The sequence below is a fragment of the Balaenoptera physalus genome (genome assembly GCF_965194825.1).
Source record: "Balaenoptera physalus genome assembly, chromosome: 17".
NCBI classification, from domain to species: Eukaryota; Metazoa; Chordata; class Mammalia; order Artiodactyla; family Balaenopteridae; genus Balaenoptera; species Balaenoptera physalus.
This window is the reverse complement of record NC_138895.1, coordinates 4,158,567-4,177,457: the sequence shown is the minus strand read 5'-3', so window position 1 is coordinate 4,177,457 and position 18,891 is coordinate 4,158,567. Positions and strand designations below refer to the sequence as shown.

The following is an 18,891-nucleotide window of genomic DNA, read 5'->3' as shown; positions in this document are numbered from 1 at the left end:
GTGACTTTAATGTAAGGAAGATGGCATTATTAACAACTGTATATTTCTGCTAATGAAAGAAAAAATATGTTTTTAAGGGATTACTCATCTTCCATGAATTTTTCATTAATTTTATCATGTATTATAAAACTGTAGAACAAGTTTGCCAAGAATATCAGGGGTTTGACTAGGTGTTCTTTGCATTTTGAGAACTTGTTTAAAGATTATTTATTCTGAAATGACAAAAGAGGGAAATACACCATACAGAAAAATGGATTACAAGCTGCATGATATCCAGTGTTAAAGACATGCAATATTGGCAATCACAGTAATAAGTAAAATTTTAAATTCTGAACAGTGTAGAAAATTTAAGCCTCTTTTTGCTCCTAAAAGTACTCAGGGGGCATTATCTCACTTAGCATGAGTAGACTAAATTTGAGGGCTGGCATTCAAGTCTAGTAGATAATTATTTCACCAACAAGAATGGGCTATTTTACAGCCCTTCTGAAGCAGGTAACAACCTCCTAGTCAAGTTTTCGTCATTATTGCAATCATATCAAGAAGCAATGTGAGTTTATCCAGATTCCCAAGTATTTTCTTTTCTTTGCAAAGAGGCAAAAGGATTGTTTGGTTGAGGTGCTTCCCTCAATTAATTAGGGATTACAATTATTAATAAGGGCACATGATGCTGCTGCCTTGAGGAATACACTGACTAAAAAGTCCAGGTTTGACTCCATCCACTCGCAATAGGTGTGAAATGCCCCCTTGAGGTTTGATTCTTAAGCAGAATTTATGAGGATCTTGCAAAGGATGGAAGTATTGATATGTATTTACCTCTTTACAGTGCCAGGAAGGGGAGACTCCGGAGTTCGTATGACCAATACGAATCTTAAAGAGTGTACCCATGTCTCCAACTGTGATCTATAAAGGAACCAAGAGAACTTCTTTCAATGTAATTTCACAAAATCCATTTTTTTAAAACCTTATATTAGGACATTATATTTTGATAAAGTAATCAATCTATCAACAAGATCTTAGAATTATAAAAATTTATACACCTAATGACAGAGTGCCAAAATATATGAAGCAAAAATGGACAGAACTGAATGGAGAAATAGTCTACAATAATTGTTGGAGACTTTAATACCCCACTTTGAATAATGGAAAGAACAACTAAACAGAAGATCAATAAGGAAATAGAGGACTTGAAAAACATTATACATCAACTAGATCTAACAGACATTTATAGAAAGCGCCGGGCTTCCCTGGTGGCGCAGTGGTTAAGAATCTGCCTGCCAATGCAGGGGACACGGGTTCGAGCCCTGGTCTGGGAAGATCCCACATGCCACGGAGCAACTAGGCCTGTGAGCCACAGCTACTGAGCCTGCGCGTCTGGAGCCTGTGCTCCGCAACAAGAGAGGCCGCGACAGTGAGAGGCCCGTGCACCGCGATGAAGAGTGGCCCCCGCTCTCCGCAACTGGAGAAAGCCCTCGCACAGAAACGAAGACCCAACACAGCCAAAAATAAATAAATAAATAAATTTATATAGAAAGCTCCACTCAACAACAGCAAGAATACATAGTTTTCTCAAGTGCACATAGAACATTCTCCAGGATAGACTATATGTTATGTCAAAAAAGAGGTTTTGAAAATTGAGTAAGACTGAAATCATAAAGAGTATCTTTTCTAACTACAATGAAATGAAATTAGAAATACAAGAAAGAAAACTGGAAAATCCACAAATACATATAAATTAACCTACATACTCTTAAGCAACAAATGAGTCAAAGAAATTGCAAGGGAAATTTAAAAATACCTTGAGATGAATGAAAAAACATACAAAAACATAGTGGATATGCTGAAAGCAGAGGTCACAGGGAAATTTTAGCTGTAAACCCATAAAATATGAATGTACTTAAAAGGAGGAAACCATTTCAGGTGAATGTCCATCAACTAGACTGGCAAGCTTGCTGTGAGAGAAAACTTCTTTGGAGATTTTGATCCAATAAATCCAGAGACTCTAAGGAGAGGGAGAAGGAGGAAGGGGAGGAGAAGGGAGGAAGAGAATGAAGGAAGAAGAGGGTGCGAGTAGAAGGAAAGTGGGAAGAGGAGGAAGAGGGGGAAGAAAACGGAGGTTCTCAAATAAATAACCTAACTTTACAACTTAAGGAACTAGAAAAAAGAGGAGTGAACTAAATGCAAAGCTAGCAGAAGAAAGGAAATAATAAATTAGAATGGAGATAAAATAGAGAATAGAAAAACAGTAGAATCAATGAAACCAAAAGCTGATTCTTTGAAAAGAACAAACAACAAAATTGACAAACATTTACCTAGCCTAAGCAAAAAAAAAAAGAAAACTCAAATTACTAAAATTATAAATGAAAATAGGGACATTACTACTAAACTTACAGAAATAAAAAGGATTATAAAGGAACATCATGGACAATTTATGCCAGCAAATTAGATAACCTAGATGAAATGGACAAATCTTTAGAATCACACAAACTATCAAAATGTACTCGAACAAAACAAAAAAAAAGAAAGTCTGAAGAGGCCTGTAACAAGTTACTGAAGCAGTAATCAAAAAGTTCCCAACAAAGAAAAATCTCGGACAGTTGGCTTCACTGGTGAATTCTACCAGATACTTAAAGAAGAATTAATACCAACTCATCTCAAAATCTTCCAAAAAACAGAGGAGATGGGAACACTTCTTAACGCATTCTACAAGGTCAGCATTACTCTGATACCAAAGCCAGACAAAGACATGACAAGAAAACTAGAGACAAAACCACTTATAAATATAGAGGCAATAATGAAACTTAAAAGCTTTTGCACAGCAAAGGAAACCATAAACAAGATGAAAAGACAACCCTCAGAATGGGAGGAAATATTTGCAAATGAAGCAAAACTAGAGACAAAACCACTTATAAGTATAGAGGCAATAATGAAACTTAAAAGCTTTTGCACAGCAAAGGAAACCATAAACAAGACGAAAAGACAACCCTCAGAATGGGAGAAAATATTTGCAAACGAAGCAACTGACAAAGGATTAATCTCCAAAATTTACAAGCAGTTCATGCAGCTCAATATCAAAAACACAAACAACCCAATCCAAAAAAGGGCCGAAGACCTAAATAGACATTTCTCCAAAGAAGATATACAGATTGCCAACAAACACATGAAAGGATGTTCAACATCACTAATCATTAGAGAAATGGAAATCAAAACTACAATGAGGTATTACCTCACGCCTGTCAGAATGGCCATCATCAAAAAACCTACAAACAATAAATGCTGGAGAGGGTGTGGAGAAAAGGGAACCCTCTTACACTGTTGGTGGGAATGTAAATTGATACAGCCACTATGGAGAACAGTATGGAGGTTCCTCAAAAAACTAAAAATTGAACTACCATACGACCCAGCAATCCCACTACTGGGCATATACCCTGAGAAAACCATCATTCAAAAAGAGTCATGTACCACAATGTTCATTGAAGCTCTATTTACAATAACCAGGACATGGAAGCAACCTAAGTGTACATCGACAGATGAATGGATAAAGAAGATGTGGCACATATATACAATGGAATATTACTCAGCCATAAAAAGAAATGAAATTGAGTTATTTGTAGTGAGGTGGATGGACCTAGAGTCTGTCGTACAGAGTGAAGTAAGTCAGAAAGAGAAAAACAAATACCGTATGCTAACACATATATATGGAATCTAAAAAAAAAAAAAAAAAAAAAAAGGTCATGAACAACCTAGGGGCAAGATGGGAATAAAGATGCAGACCTACTAGAGAATGGACTTGAGGACACAGGGAGGGGGTAGGGTAAGCTGGGACAAAGTGAGAGAGTGGTAGTGTATATATGGACATATATACACTACCAAATGTAAAATAGATAGCTAGTGGGAAGCAGTCACATAGCACAGGGAGATCAGCTCGGTGCTTTGTGACCAGCTAGAAGGGTGGGATAGGGAGGGTGGGAGGGAAGGAGATGCAAGAGGCAAGAGATATGGGGATATATGTATATGCATAACTGATTCACTTTGTTATAAAGCAGAAACTAACACACCATTGTAAACCAATTATACTCCAATAAAAACGTTTAAAAAAATAAAATGCACTAATATAAAAAAAAGAAAAATATATAGAGGCAAAAATCTTCAACAAATACTAGCAAACTGTATCCAGAAGCATAATAAAATGATTATACACTCTGACCAATGGGATTATACATCCTGACCAACTGGGATTTATCCCAGGAATGGAGAGTGGTTCAACATACAAATATCAATGTAATGCACCACATAAATAGAATGAAGAGGGAAAAAAAACACATCTCAATTGATGCAAAAAAAAAGCATTTGACAAAATCCAACACATTTTCATGATAAAAACACTCAACAAACTAGAAATAGAAGGGAACTTCCTGAACATAATAAAGGGCATCTATGAAAAACCAGCAAGTAATATCATACTTAATGATAAAAGACTGAAAGTTTCCTCCTAAATCAGGAACAGGATAAGGATGCCAGTTTTCATGACTTCTGGTCAACATTGTACTGGAAGTTGTAGGTATAGCAATTAGGCAAGAGAAAGAAATTTTAAAACATCCAAATTGCAAAGGAATAAATAAAACGATCTCTATTCACAGACTATATGATCTGATATATAGAAAATCCTAAAGATTCCACACACAAAAAAAAAACTATTAGAGCTAAAACATGAATTCAGCAAAGTTACACAACACACAAAACACAACACACAAAAATCTGCTGCATTTCTATAACTAGTAATGAGCAATATGAAAAAGAAATTAAGACAACAATTCTATTTACAATAGCATCAAAAAGTACAAAATTCTTAGGAATAAACTTAACCAAGGAGGTGCAAGATTTACACAAGAAAAACTGCAAAATATCACCGAAAGAAAGTAAATAAATGTAAAGATATCATGTTCATGGATTGAAAGGCTTAATGTTGAAAAGATATCAATACTACCAAAGTGATCTACAGATTCAGCATATAATCAAAATCTCAATGGCCTGTTTTGCAGAAATGGAAAACCTGATCCTAAAATTCATATGGAATTGCAAAGGGCCAGAAATAGCCAAAGCAATCTTGAAAAAAATAAAAACAAGGTTGGAGGATTCAAAATTTTTGATTTCAAAACTTACTACAAAGCTATGGTATTGAAAACTGTGGGGTACGGGCATAAAGATATATACATAGATCAATGGAATAGAATTGAAAAATAAACCCTATGCATCTATGGCCAGTTGATTTTTGACAAAGGCATAGGGTTATTCATAGGAGTAAGAATAGTCTCTTCAACAAACAAAGAGAGGACAACTAGGCATGTCCCTGTAAAAGAATGGAACTGGACTTTTACTTCATACCATATATAAACTGTAACTCAAAATAGGCAAAGAACTAACATAGAAGAAAACAAAGTGGTAAGTCTTCATGACCTTGGATTCAGCAATGGTTTCTTAGATATGACACCAAAAACACAAGGAATAAAAAAAATAGATAAATTGGACATCATCAAAATTAAACATTCTCGTGCATCCAAAGATACTATCAAATGGATGAAAAAACCCACAGAATGGGAGAAAATCATATTTCTGATAAGGGTCTAGTATTCAGAATATATAAAGAACTCTTACAACTCAACAACAAAAAGAAAAAAAACCAATTTAAAAATGGGCCAAGACAGGGAGATCAGCTTGGTGCTTTGTGACCATCTAGAGGGGCGGGATAGGGAGGGTGGGAGGGAGACGCAAGAGGGAGGGGATATGGGGATATATGTGTATGTATAGCTGATTCACTTTGTTATAAAGCAGAAACTAACACACCATTGTAAAGCAACTATACTCCAATCAATATGTTAAAAAAAAGAGAAAGAAAAAAATAAATTAAAATGGGCCAAGGATTTGAATAAATATATGTCCAAAGAAGATATACCAATGGCCAACAAGCACATAAAAAGATACTCAATATCATTAATCATTAGGGAAATGTAAATCAAAATGACAATGAGACCCCACTTCATACCAATGAGGTTTGGCTAGAATTTTTTTCGAAAATTGACAAGTGTTGGTGAAGATGTGGAGAAACTGGAATCCTCATACATTGCCAGTGGAAATGTAAAATGGTACAGTCACTGTGGAAAAGAGTTTGGTGGTTCCTCAAAAAGTTAAACATAGAATTAACATAAGACCCCAGAAATATCACTCCAAGATATATACTCAAAAAAAAACCCCAAAAATAAGTGATTCAAAAAATACTACTTGCACACAAATGTTCATGTCAGCATTATTCACAATAGCCAAAGGGTAGGAAAAAAACAAATAACCATCAATAGATGAACGGAAAAACAAAATGTGGTATTTCCATACAATGAAATATTATTCAACCATAAAAAGGAATGAAGTATTGACACATGCTACAACATGGACGAACCGTGAAAACATGCTAAGTGAAAGAAGCTAGACACAAAAGGCCACATTTTATATGATTCCATTTATATAAAATATCCAGAATTGGCAAATCCTTAAAGACAAAGAGCAGATTAGAGGTTGCTAGGGATTGGGGAAAAGGGAATTGGGAGGGACGGCATAATGAGGTTTCCTTTTGGGGTGACTAAAATGTTCCGGAACTAGGTAGCGGTGATAATTGAACAATATTGTGAATGTACTATATGCCACTGGATTGTTAATTTTAAAATGGTAAGTTTTGTTTTGTAGATTTTACCACAATAAAAAAGGAAAGAAAAGATCTATACAAAGAAACTGTAAGGAAAAAGAAAAGGAAAGGGGAAAACAAAAGCTTACTTAAAAACCCTTACAATAAAACAATTCATGAGAATAAATGAACACTATGATCAAAATCAGCAACAAATTACTAAAGTTAATGACGCCATCACTTCTACAAACAAGACATAAATGTAGCAATCCCAGGGTCAAGCAAGAGAGACCAAGACAACACAAACAGCTGAAATGCAGGTAGCAGTGCTAAGAAAAACAGAAGCATCAAACTATGAAAATGGTTTCCTGTGGGAGAGGAAAAGGGAATGGGGGTTATAGGTGCTCCTATCTTACTACAGAATTCACCTTGAATTTAATGATTAACCCTACACCATGTGAAGGTATAATTTGATTTAAAAGTAAATGTGAAACAATAAAATAGTAAAACAACAACAAAAACAGCTCAGACTCTTTTGGTACAAGCACCTCTAAAACTATTTCTTACTCATGTAAAATAACAACAAAATCTTCGTTTTTTATTTTTACTCGTTAATGACCATTGACACAAGAAAGAGTTTATTCAAATACTGACTCATAGAAAGTATGGAAAGAACAGTTCAAATTAAACTATTAGTTTCATTCTAGATAGCTCAACCTCTTCTGTGACGTATGTGGGCTGAGTACACAGGTTGTAGTAAATCAAACACCCAGGACCACATGGAAGGGGTTTCTGTGACGATCAAAGATACTTAAGGACCCTTTTTTCTGATTGTGACTTTATTCTCTGTCTCTACCCGGTTCTAGTCAATCCCTCTGTACCTCCAGTCGTTGGTTCCACGGACATCGTTAAGCACCTGAAGTGCAAGGTGCTGGGCTCACATCAAGTCCTGCCTTTGATTGCGAGTCTTTCTGTCTCTAGTTTAACAATGTGACCCGGGTCCCCCCTGCTTCAACTTTGCTACCTCTGTTTCTCTCTAGATCTTGATCTCAATGTGTCCAGCCAAGACCTAATAACGTGATGACAACTTCTTTGCCTTCCTTTATTTGATCATTTATTTCTCCCTTTTTGACCTTGACTTTCAGGCTTATCTGTTAGAGCCTCAGATGGAAGGCACAGCCCTTGCTCCTGACAGCCATGAGTATACAAACAGCAAATGCTGGTCATCCAGTATTTCTCTCTAGCTGTTGTCTCTTATTGTATTGCAGTTTTACTGGTGTTTTAATCCACTTGAGCAAAAACTGCCATGAATTACTCTTGATTGATCTTCTACAGGACACACTGTTATAAAAGGAAGCACTCAATTCCATAGATTGCAGTCATTCCAAACTACCTACTAGCTGTTTCCCTCATATTACCACGTTTTACTCAGTTTTATTACTTACAGTAAATATGTCTTCATGGCCATGAAATCGAGCTCCATCTGTTCCATAAAGATATATGGGGGCTGAACTTCTATGATGTCCATAAAATATAATATAAATCTGTGAGCTTGTCCCAACATTTGGCAAGTCACTGGTGATTATAGAAACTTTCCATTTACCACCTATAAGAAGCACAAATAACACAGAGAATTACAACAACTTATAAAAATGGAAGACTCAGAAGAACAGGTCATCATAAAGCTGGGAGAGTTTAGGCTTCCCTGATGGCGCAGTGGCTAAGAATCCGCCTGCCAGTGCAGGGGACACGGGTTCGAGCCCACATGACGCGGAGAAACTAAGCCCATGCGCCACAACTACTGAAGCCTGCGTGCCTAGAGCCCGTGCTCCACAACAAGAGAAGCCACCGCAATGAGAAGCCCACGCACTGCAAGGAAGAGTAGCCCCCGCTCGCCGCAACTAGAGAAAGCCCGCGTGCAGCAACGAAGACCCAACACAGCCAAAAATAAATAAAATTTAAAAATAAAATAAAATTTAAAAAAATATAAATTATAAAAAAAAGAATATCCTTTCTAAAAATAAATAAATAAATACTCAATAAAATGACTATGTCCTACAGTGTAACTGGGAGAATATTTCTAGAAGATCTTTAATAAAGTTGTCATAGTTGATCATGCTTGGACAACAAGAGAGTCACTATATAAGTTCTCTTAAGTTCCCAGCATCTTAACAAAATATCTCCAATAGTCTTAGCTCTGACATATAATATTGGGTTGGCCCGAAAGTTCATTCAGGTTTTTCTGTAACATCTTATGGAAAAATCCAAACAAACTTTTTGGCCAAACCAATATGTGCATTCAGAATTATACCTTTTAAGATCTTTTGAGTTTAGGTGTTTTTTTTCCAAAATTAAAAATTATGTAATAATTTATATAAACATAAAATTTGGAATCAGATAAGTTAGGAATTCAAAAGTCATCTGGTACAATTTCTTCACTTATTGTTTTAAGTATTCCTAATTAATAGATAAATTAGCCTGAGTTCCACAAATGTTAAATAAATTTTGTATCATCCAGCAACAAATAAAAACAGTGCTAGAAAATGTATGGTTCCTGGTGAACATAACTGAGATTAACTAAACATCGTAACACATTGATAGTGGTATGATATTACTTCCTACAATTTTAATTTAATTTTGCCAGGTTTCTTTGGAGTGAACATCAAGAGTTGATCAGTAAGAGAACTGAAGTAATGAGAAATTATGGTAACATACTCAAGCTTATATTAAAGAAGAAAGAATATGATGCAGTAAAATTCAGAACTATGGACTTAAATAACATTCTACTCTTTAGGCTGTGATTTTCTCTCTCCCATATTTGAACTAAAGTGTATTTCCCATCTTGATCCTTCAAATAGCAATCAAATTCTAGATTTAAATTTTACTTACATGGTACAATAAATATATGTTAAATGAATGTCTATTTTTAAAAATCCACTTTAAAACAGGAAATTCTACTTTATTTTTCCAACACATAGTAAAAAGCCATGTTAGGCTACCAAATCATCTTGGTAGACAATCAGTTAGTAAATAAAAACATCATTTTAAAAAACTGAAAGAGATGAATAGGCTATCTTTAACAATAGCAGAAGCAGCTACATTGCAATTACAAACTATAGAGCTGGGAAAATCCTAGCTGTTTTATGTAGAATAACTAGTATGTTAGTGCTTGTTTGAATAAAATGAAATAAAGCTCTTCAGCTTTTGCTCTCTTAGAAATGCAGCAAAAGAGTTCAGGGGAGAATCAATACTTGCTAAATGTACAAGGACCAAATCAATAGGGAAAGAAATTGCATTTTCCAACAACTAAGATGGAAAAGGATGAACTGCATAGGAATAGAAATAAAAATGAAAATAATGAAATATGATGTCTGTTTACCACGTTTCTTTTTTTGTTTTGTTTTTCTGTTTTTTTTATTATTTATTTATTATTGGCTGTGTTGGGTCTTTGTTGCTGCGCATGGGCTTTCTCTAGTTGCGGTGAACGGGGGTCTCTCTTCATTGCAGTACATGGGCTTCTCATTATGGTGGCTTCTCTTGTTGAGGAGCACGGGCTCTAGGTGCACAGGCTTCAGTAGTTGTGGCACGTGGGCTCAGTAGTTGTGGCGCACGGGCTTAGTTGCTCCATGGCATGTGGGATCTTCCCGGACCAGGGTTCAAACCCGTGTCCCCTGCATTGGCAGGTGGATTCTTAACCACTGCGCCACCAGGGAAGCCAACCACATGTTTTTAAACCATTTACCTCTTTAAATCATTAAAACCTTAACCTTGGGAGGAAGTGTTGTAAAAACTGGAGCAGAATCTAAAGATCATGAACCGAGATTCATCTTTTAGTTTATATCTTCAGTCAATCGATAGCCAACAAGTCATTGAGTCACTACTGGGTGTCCAGTGTCATGGGGGGTAGATGGAAATCACAGAATGATGTCTTGGTCCTCCATTAGCCTATAATCTATATGAGGTAGGAAGGCCAACACACCAAAAAGGAAGAAATATCAGAAAATTCTTAAGGTAGGATTTTGGTGAAGTGGGCCCAGGTCACAGAAAAGTTAGCAAAACTAATTGTTTTTTAATTAAAAAAAAATAACTGGCCAAAAAAAAAATCAATAGAAATTAAACAAAGAAGGTACAAAACCTTGTCCTATAATCTTTGTAAAACAGAAGCCAAGAGAAGAGTGAGACACAATTTCAGGAATTTATAGGGCACCTAATACAGCTTCCTCAGCAACATTATGGGAGAAAGAAGGTGAGTAGATAAAATTCTAAAAACCTTGTTAATATTCATACCCTATTAGGCCCCAATTTGAAAGAGTGGGTTGAAGGGGTGAGTAAATGGGCTGGAGAAAAACAGGATGCAGGGAGTGGACAAATAGCTTGACGAAAGATTCAAATTACCATAACATACACAAAATAACTAGAAAATTTCAATAGCCCTTTATCTTTTAAAAAATAATAATTAAAATGTAAAGTTAAGTCATTTTCACAAAGAACTACAGTCCCAGATGGTGAATTTTCTACCAAACCTTTAAGAAACAAATAATGCCAATCCTACACAAATCCTTTGGAAGAGTTCCCAACTCATCATGTGAGATGAGCATTACTCTGATACTAAAACCAGACAAAGGCATAAAAAGAAAACTACAGAGAAATAACCCTCATGAACATAAATGAAAATATTTTAACAAAAAATATTAGGAAATCAAGTCAACCACAACCTTCAGGTTTATCTCAGGAATGCAAAGCTTTTTAACATTTAAAAATCAGTGTAATGCATTACATTAACAGAATAAGAGAACATGTATCTGATCACCTCAATAGATACCAAAAAAAAAGCAGCTGGCAAAATTAAATACCCATTCATGATAGAAACTTATTATTGGAAATGATGAAAATGAGAAACACTCTTATTAGAAACTCAAGTAAAGGCAATTCTTGTTATAAAGTGACAGAGAACTTGACTGAATTGTGCTCTATTATTCAGTGGAGGAAATAGTACTTATAGGTGATGAACTTACATGTTTACCTGAGATTTCCAGTCACAATGTGGAAGGTGTGCCCTGGTTTCTCCTTGCTGCTGATGGTAAAAGTTCAAGAGGAAAGGGATAAATTGAGGAAGAAATTGTTAAGCAAAAAGGAACCAGCACTTGATGATCTGGAAAATTCTCAACCTATCCAGATATCCTGTTCTGGAAACAGAGCCAAGGGCCTGTGACTTAGGATCCACTCAGCCATCTCAGCAGAAGCCAGGAATAGAGAAGGAGTTATCCAGGAAGAGATCCGTGGAGAACTCTTGTGTCTAATGATGTGAACACCCGTGACATCCACTGAAGACCAGCAAGGTTTTCAAGAATTTCATTCCAGCAGATGAAAAGGGAAGAAATGGGATGAAATAAAGGAAGCATGACTCTGAGGGCAAAGATGGTGGAGTCACTGCCCTGGTGGGCTGAGGGGGCAGGGCTTCCACCCTGGGGGGCCATGAGGAGGGGGCTGCTGCCCCAGCAGGGCCCAGAGAACAAAGCAGTAAACCACAGAGGATTATTCCAGGCCCTTAAATCTAATGGAATTTGCCCTGCTGGGTTTCAGACTTGCTTGCGACATGTGACTGCCTTTTTCCTTCTAATTTCTCCCATCTGGAATGGGAATATCTAGTCTATGCCTGTCCCACCATTGTAATTGGGAAGCAGATAACTTGTTTCCTAGTTTCATAGGTCTGTGGATGGAGAGGATTTGGGGCCTGAGATAGATTACGCCCAGTGTCTCACCCATATCTGATTTAGATATCAAAAAAGGGATTCCAAACTTTTTGAGATGATTATATGATATTATATGATAAGTGATATTTTGGACGTAAGTTGATGCTGGCATGATTAAGACTTTGGGGAATGTTGGGATGTGATCAATGCATTTGGCATACAAGAAAGGCATGAATTTCCAGAACCAAAAGGAGAACTATTGTGAGTTAAACTGTGTCCCCAAAAAGATATGTTCAAGTTCTTACTCCTGGTACCTGTGAATGTGACCTTATTTGGAAACAGGATCGTTGAAGATGTAATTAGTTAAGGTGAAGTCACACTTGAGTAGGGCAGGCTTAGTCTTTTAAAAAGAGAGGAGACACAGAGACAGAGACAGAGAGAAGAATGCCAGCAGAGATTGCAAATATGCAGCCGCAAGCTGAAGAATTCCAACTTCTAGCATCCAGAACTACGACAGAATAAATTCCTTTTTTGCAAGCCATTCTGACTATGTTAATTGTTACAGCAGTATTCCGAAACTAATACAAAAAGTGACTATATATGCAAACTGTGCTACCTAAATGAATACAACTCAGCAATTAAAAGACAAACTACTGATACATAGAAAAATTTGGATGAATATCAAGCTTTATGCTGATTAAAATCCTAGTCACAGGAGTATACACTTTACGATTGCCACAAGAAGTTCTAGGAAAGGCAACCTTATCTGCAGTAACAAAAAGCAAATAAGTTCTTTCTTAGGGCTAGGGATGGTGGAATTTTCTGCAAAAAGCGTGAAGAAACAATTCGGAATGACAGAAGTATTCTATGTCTTGACCGAAGTGGTAGTTCTACAGGTGAACTTGATTGTCAGCTCATCACACTGTAGACTTAAAATACGTGCATTTTGTTTATATAAGTTATACCTGAATACACTTGACTGTTTTAAACAATGATAAACAAAAACTTGTAAAAGCCATAACTTAAACTGGTTAAGTTGGGGTTAAAAAAAAACTGCCACACAAATGAAAAAGGATTAATTTCTTTCATTTGCAAGCAGCTCGTACAATCAATAAAGCAAAACTAAACATGGATTTCACAACAGAAAAATGGGCAAGAATACGAATAAGAAATTCATTAAAACACACACACAAGTAGCAAAGAAACAGAAAATATGCTCAACTTCCTTGTAACTAAAGAAAGGCGAATCAAAACAAGACATGGCTTTTCATGTATCAGATTGGCAAAATCTTTAGTTTTAGAATATCTAGTGCTGTGAGAGTGAGCCTTCTCACACACTGTTTGGCCTCATGTAGTTTCCTGTACCCCTTTTGAAGGGCAATTTGTCAATATCTATGAAAATTCACCATTCACATACCCTTTGATCTAACAGTCTTACTGCTATGATCTACTGTACAAATATACTCACAAAGATACCAAACTATGTGTAATAAGAACATTTTTCAAAAGACTCCTTGGAAGAGTGAATATTTGGACACAGCCATATATCTTTTACTACAAAATGAGTCAAAGAAATAATGAAACAGCCAAAATGAAATGCTACACAATACAACAATTTTAAAACAATGACTAGAAGATGGTGGAGGAGTAAGACGTGATCACCTGCCTCCCCAAAATACATCAAAACTACATCTACATGTGGAACAACTCCTACAGAACACCTACTGAATGCTGGCAGAAGACCTCAGACTTCCCAAAAGGCAAGAAACTCCCCACATACCTGGGGAGGGCAAAAGAAAAAAGAAAAAACAGAGACAAAAGAATAGGGATGGAACCTGCCCCTCTGGGAAGCTGTGAAGGAGGAAAGGTTTCCACGCACTAGGAGCCCCTTCGCGGGCGGAGACTGCGGGTGGCGGAGGGGGGAAGCTTCGGAGCCACGGAGGAGAGCGCAGCAACAGGGGTGCAGAGGGCAAAGCGGAGAGATCCCCGCACAGAGGATCGGTGCCGACCAGCACTCACCAGCCCGAGAAGCTTGTCTGCTCACCCGCCGGGGCGGGCAGGGGCTGGGAGCTGAGGCTCAGGCTTTGGAGGTCGAATCCCAGGGAGAGGAATGGGGTTGGCAGCGTGAACACAGCCTGAAGGGGGCTAGTGCACCACGCTTAGCTGGGAGGGAGTCTGGGAAAGAGTCTGGAACTGCCGAAGAGGCAAGAGACCATTGTTTCAGGGTGCGTGAGGAGAGGGGATTCAGAGCGCCGCCTAAACGAGCTCCAGAGACAGCCACGAGCCACAGCTATCAACACAGACAACAGAGACGGGCATGAGACGCTAAGGCTGCTGCTGCAGCCACCAAGAAGCCTGTGTGCGAGCACAGGTCACTATCCACACCGCCCTTCCCGGGAGCCTGTGCAGCCGGCCACCGCCAGGGTCCCGTGATCCAGGGACAACTTCCCTGGGAGAACACACGGCACACCTCAGGCTGGTGCAACGCCACACCAGCCTCTGCCGCCGCAGGTTCACCCCGCATTCCATACCCCTCCCTCCCCCTGGCCTGACTGAGCCAGAGCCCCTAATCAGCTGCTCCTTTAACCTCATCCTGTCTGGGCGAGAACAGATGCCCTCAGGCGACCTACATGCACAGCCCAGGCCAAATTCAAGGCTGAACCCCAGGAGCTGTGCGAACAAAGAAGAGAAAGGGAAATCTCTCCAGCAGCCTCAGGAGCACCAGATTAAATCTCCACAATCAACTTGATGTACCCTGCATCTGTGGAATACCTGAATAGAAAACAAATCATCCCAAAATTGAGGCAGTGAACTTTGGGAACTGTAGACTTGGGTTTGCTTTCTGCATCTAATTTGTTTCTGGTTTTATGTTTATCTTATGTTAGTATTTAGAGCATATTATCATTGGTAGATTTGTTTATTGATTTGGTGCCTCTCTTCCTTTTTTTTTTTTTTTACATATATATATATTTTCTCCTTTTTCTCTTTTTGTGAGTGTGTATGTGTATGCTTCTTTGTGTGATTTTGTCTGTATAGCTTTGCTTTTTCCATTTGTCCTAGGGTTCAGACTGTCCATTTTATTTGTTTTTTGGGGGTTTTTTTTTTTAGTATAGTTTTTAGCGCTTGTTATCATTGGTGGATTTGTTTTTTGGTTTGGTTGCTATCTTCTTTCTTTCTCTCTTTCTTTTTTTTATTACTTTGTTATCTTTTCATTTTAAATAATTTTCTTCTATTTTAATAACTTTATTTTATTTTATTTATTTTTTTTTTCCTTTCTTTCTTTCTTTCTTTTTTTTTCTCCCTTTTCTTCTGAGCCATGTGGCTAACAGGGTCTTGGTGCTCTGGCCGGGTGTCAGGCCTGAGCCTCTGAGGTGGGAGAGCCAAGTTCAAGATACTGGACCACCAGAGACCTCCCAGCCCCACATAATATCAATTGGCAAGAGCTCTCCCAAAGATCTCCATCTCAGCGCTAAGACCCAGCTCCACCCAACGGCCAGCAATCTCTAGTGCTGGATGCCCCATGCCAAACAACTAGCAAGACAGGAACACAACCCCACCCATTAGCAGAGAGGCTGCCTAAAATCATACTAACTTCACAGACACCCCAAAACACACCACTGGACACGGCCCTGCCCACAAGAAAGACAAGATCCAGCCCCACCAACCAGAACACAGGTACCAGTCCCCTCCACCAGGAAGCCTACACAAGCCACTGAACCAACATCACCCACTGGGGGCAAACACCAAAAACAACAGGAACTACGAACATGCAGCCTGGAAAAAGGAGACCCCAAACACAGTAAGTTAACCAATATGAGAAGACAGAGGAATACACAGCAGAAAAAGGAGCAAGGTAAAAACCCACCAGACCAAACAAATGAAGAGGAAATAGGCAATCTACCTGAAAAAGAATTCAGAGTAATGATAGTAGAGATGATCCAAAATCTTGGAAATAGAATGGAGAAAACACAAGAAACATTTAACAAGGATTTAGAAGAACTAAAGAGCAAACAAACAATGAGGAACAACACAAAAAATGAAATTAAAAATTCTCTAGAAGGAATCAATAGCAGAATAACTGAGGCAGAAGAACAGATAAGTGACCTGGAAGATAAAATAGTGGAAATGATTACCATAGAGCAGAATAAAGAAAAAAGAATGAAAAGAATTGAGGACAATCACAGAGACCTCTGGGACAACATTAAACCCACAAACATTCTAATTATAGGGGTTCCAGAAGAAGAAGAGAAAAAAAAAGGGACTGAGAAAATATTAGATTATAGTTGAAAACTTCCCTAATATGGGGAAGGAAAAAGTCAATCAAGTCCAAGAAGTGCAGAGAATCCCATACAGGATAAAACCAAGGAGAAACATGCCAAAGCACATATTAATCAAACTATCAAAAATTAAATACAAAGAAAAAATATTAAAAGCAGTAAGGGAAAAGCAACAACTAACATACAAGAGAATCCCCATAAGGTTAACAGCTGATCTTTCAGCAGAAACTCTGAAAGCCAGAAGGGATTGGCAGGACATATTTAAAGTGATGAAAGGGAAAAACCTACAACCAAGATTACTCTACCCAGCAAGGATCTCATTCAGACTCAACGGAGAAATTAAAAACTTTACAGACAAGCAGAAGTTAAGAGAATTCAGCACCACCAAACTAGCTCTAAAACAAAGGGTAAAGGAACGTTCCCTAGGCAGGAAACACAAGAGAAGGAAAAGACTTCCAATAACAAACCCAAAACAATTAAGAAAATGGTAATAGGAACATACATAGTGATAACTGCCTTAAAGGTAAATGGATTAAATGCTCCAACCAAAAGACATAGATGGGCTGAATGGATACAAAAACAAGACCCGTATATATGTTGTCCTCAGGGGACCCATTTCAGACCTAGGGACACATACAGACTGAAAGTGAGGGGATGGAAAAAGATACTCATGTAAATGGAAAACAAAAGAAAGCTGGACTACCAATTCTCATATCAGACAAAATAGACTTAAAAATAAAGACTATTACAAGAGACAAAGAAGGACACTACATAATGATTAAGGGATCAATACAAGAAGAAGATATACAATTGTAAATATTTATGCACCCAACAGATGAGCACCTCAATACATAAGGTAAATGCTAACAGCCATAAAAGGGGACATTGACAGTAACATAATAATAGTGCGGGACATTAACACCCCACTTTCACCAACGTGAAAGATCATCCAAAATGAAAATAAATAAGGAAACACAAGCTTTAAATGACACATTAAACAAGATGGACTTAATTGACATTTATAGGACATTCCAGCCTAAAACAGGAGATTACACTTTCTTCTCAAGTGCTCATGGAACATTTTCCAGGATAGATCATATCTTGGGTCACAAGTCAAGCCTTCGTAAATTTAAGAAAATTGAAATTGTATCAAGTATCTTTTCCGACCACAACGCTATGAGACTAGATCAATTACAAGAAAAAATCTGTAAAAAATACAAACACGGAGGCTAAACAATACACTACTAAATAACCAAGAGTTCACTGAAGAAATCAAAGAGAAAATAAAAAAATACCTAGAAACAAATGACAGTGAAAACACGACGACCCAAAACCTATGGGATACAGCAAAAGCAGTTCTAAGAGGGAAATTGATAGCAATACAATCCTACCGCAAGAAACAAGAAACATCTCAAATAAACAACCTAACCTTACACCTAAAGCAATGAGAGAAAAATACCCCAAAGTTAGCAGAAGGAAAGATATCATAAAGATAAGAACAGAAATAAATGAAAAAGAAATGAAGGAAATGATAGCAAAGATCAATAAAACTAAAAGCTGGTTCTTTGAGAAGACAAACAAAATGGATAAACCATTAGCCAGACTCATCAAGAAAAAAAGTGATAAGACTCAAATCAATAGAATTAGAAATGAAAAAGAAGTAACAATTGACACTGCAGAAATACAAAGGATCATGAGAGATTACTACAAGCAACTATATGTCAATAAAATGGACAACCTTGAAGAAATGGACAAATTCTTAGAAAAGCACAACCTTCCGAGACTGAACCAGGAAGAAATAGAAAATATAAACAGACCAATTAGAAGCACTGAAATTGAAACTGTGATTAAAAATCTTCCAACAAACAAAAGCCCAGGACCAGATGGCTTCACAGGCAATTCTATCAAACATTTAGAGAAGAGCTAACATCCATCCTTCTCAAACTCTTCCAAAATACAGCAGAGGGAGGACCACTCCCAAACGCATTCCACGAGGCCACCACCACCCTGATACCAAAACCAGACACAGATGCCACAGAAAAAGAAAACCACAGGCCAATATCACTGATGAACACAGATGCAAAAATCCTCAACAAAATACTAGCAAACAGAATCCAACAGCACATTAAAAGGATCATACAGCGTGATCAAGTGGGATTTATCCCAGGGATGTAAGGATTCTTCAATATACACAAATCAATGTGATAAACCATATTAACCAATTGAAGGAGAAAAACCATATGATCATCTC

At 37.5% G+C, this 18,891-nt stretch overlaps 1 protein-coding gene across 1 annotated transcript in view; it reads right to left on the bottom strand.

Moving 5' to 3' along the window:
• Nucleotides 1–18,891, bottom strand: part of RP1 (RP1 axonemal microtubule associated) — a 183,816-nt gene that overhangs the window by 22,734 nt on the left and 142,191 nt on the right. The window contains exons 5-6 of the mRNA XM_082432986.1: nt 8,116–8,276; nt 814–900 (exon numbers count right to left, since the gene is read on the bottom strand). Of these exons, the coding sequence (XP_082289112.1) occupies nt 814–900; nt 8,116–8,276 (248 nt within the window). The remainder of the gene's footprint in view (nt 1–813; nt 901–8,115; nt 8,277–18,891) is intronic.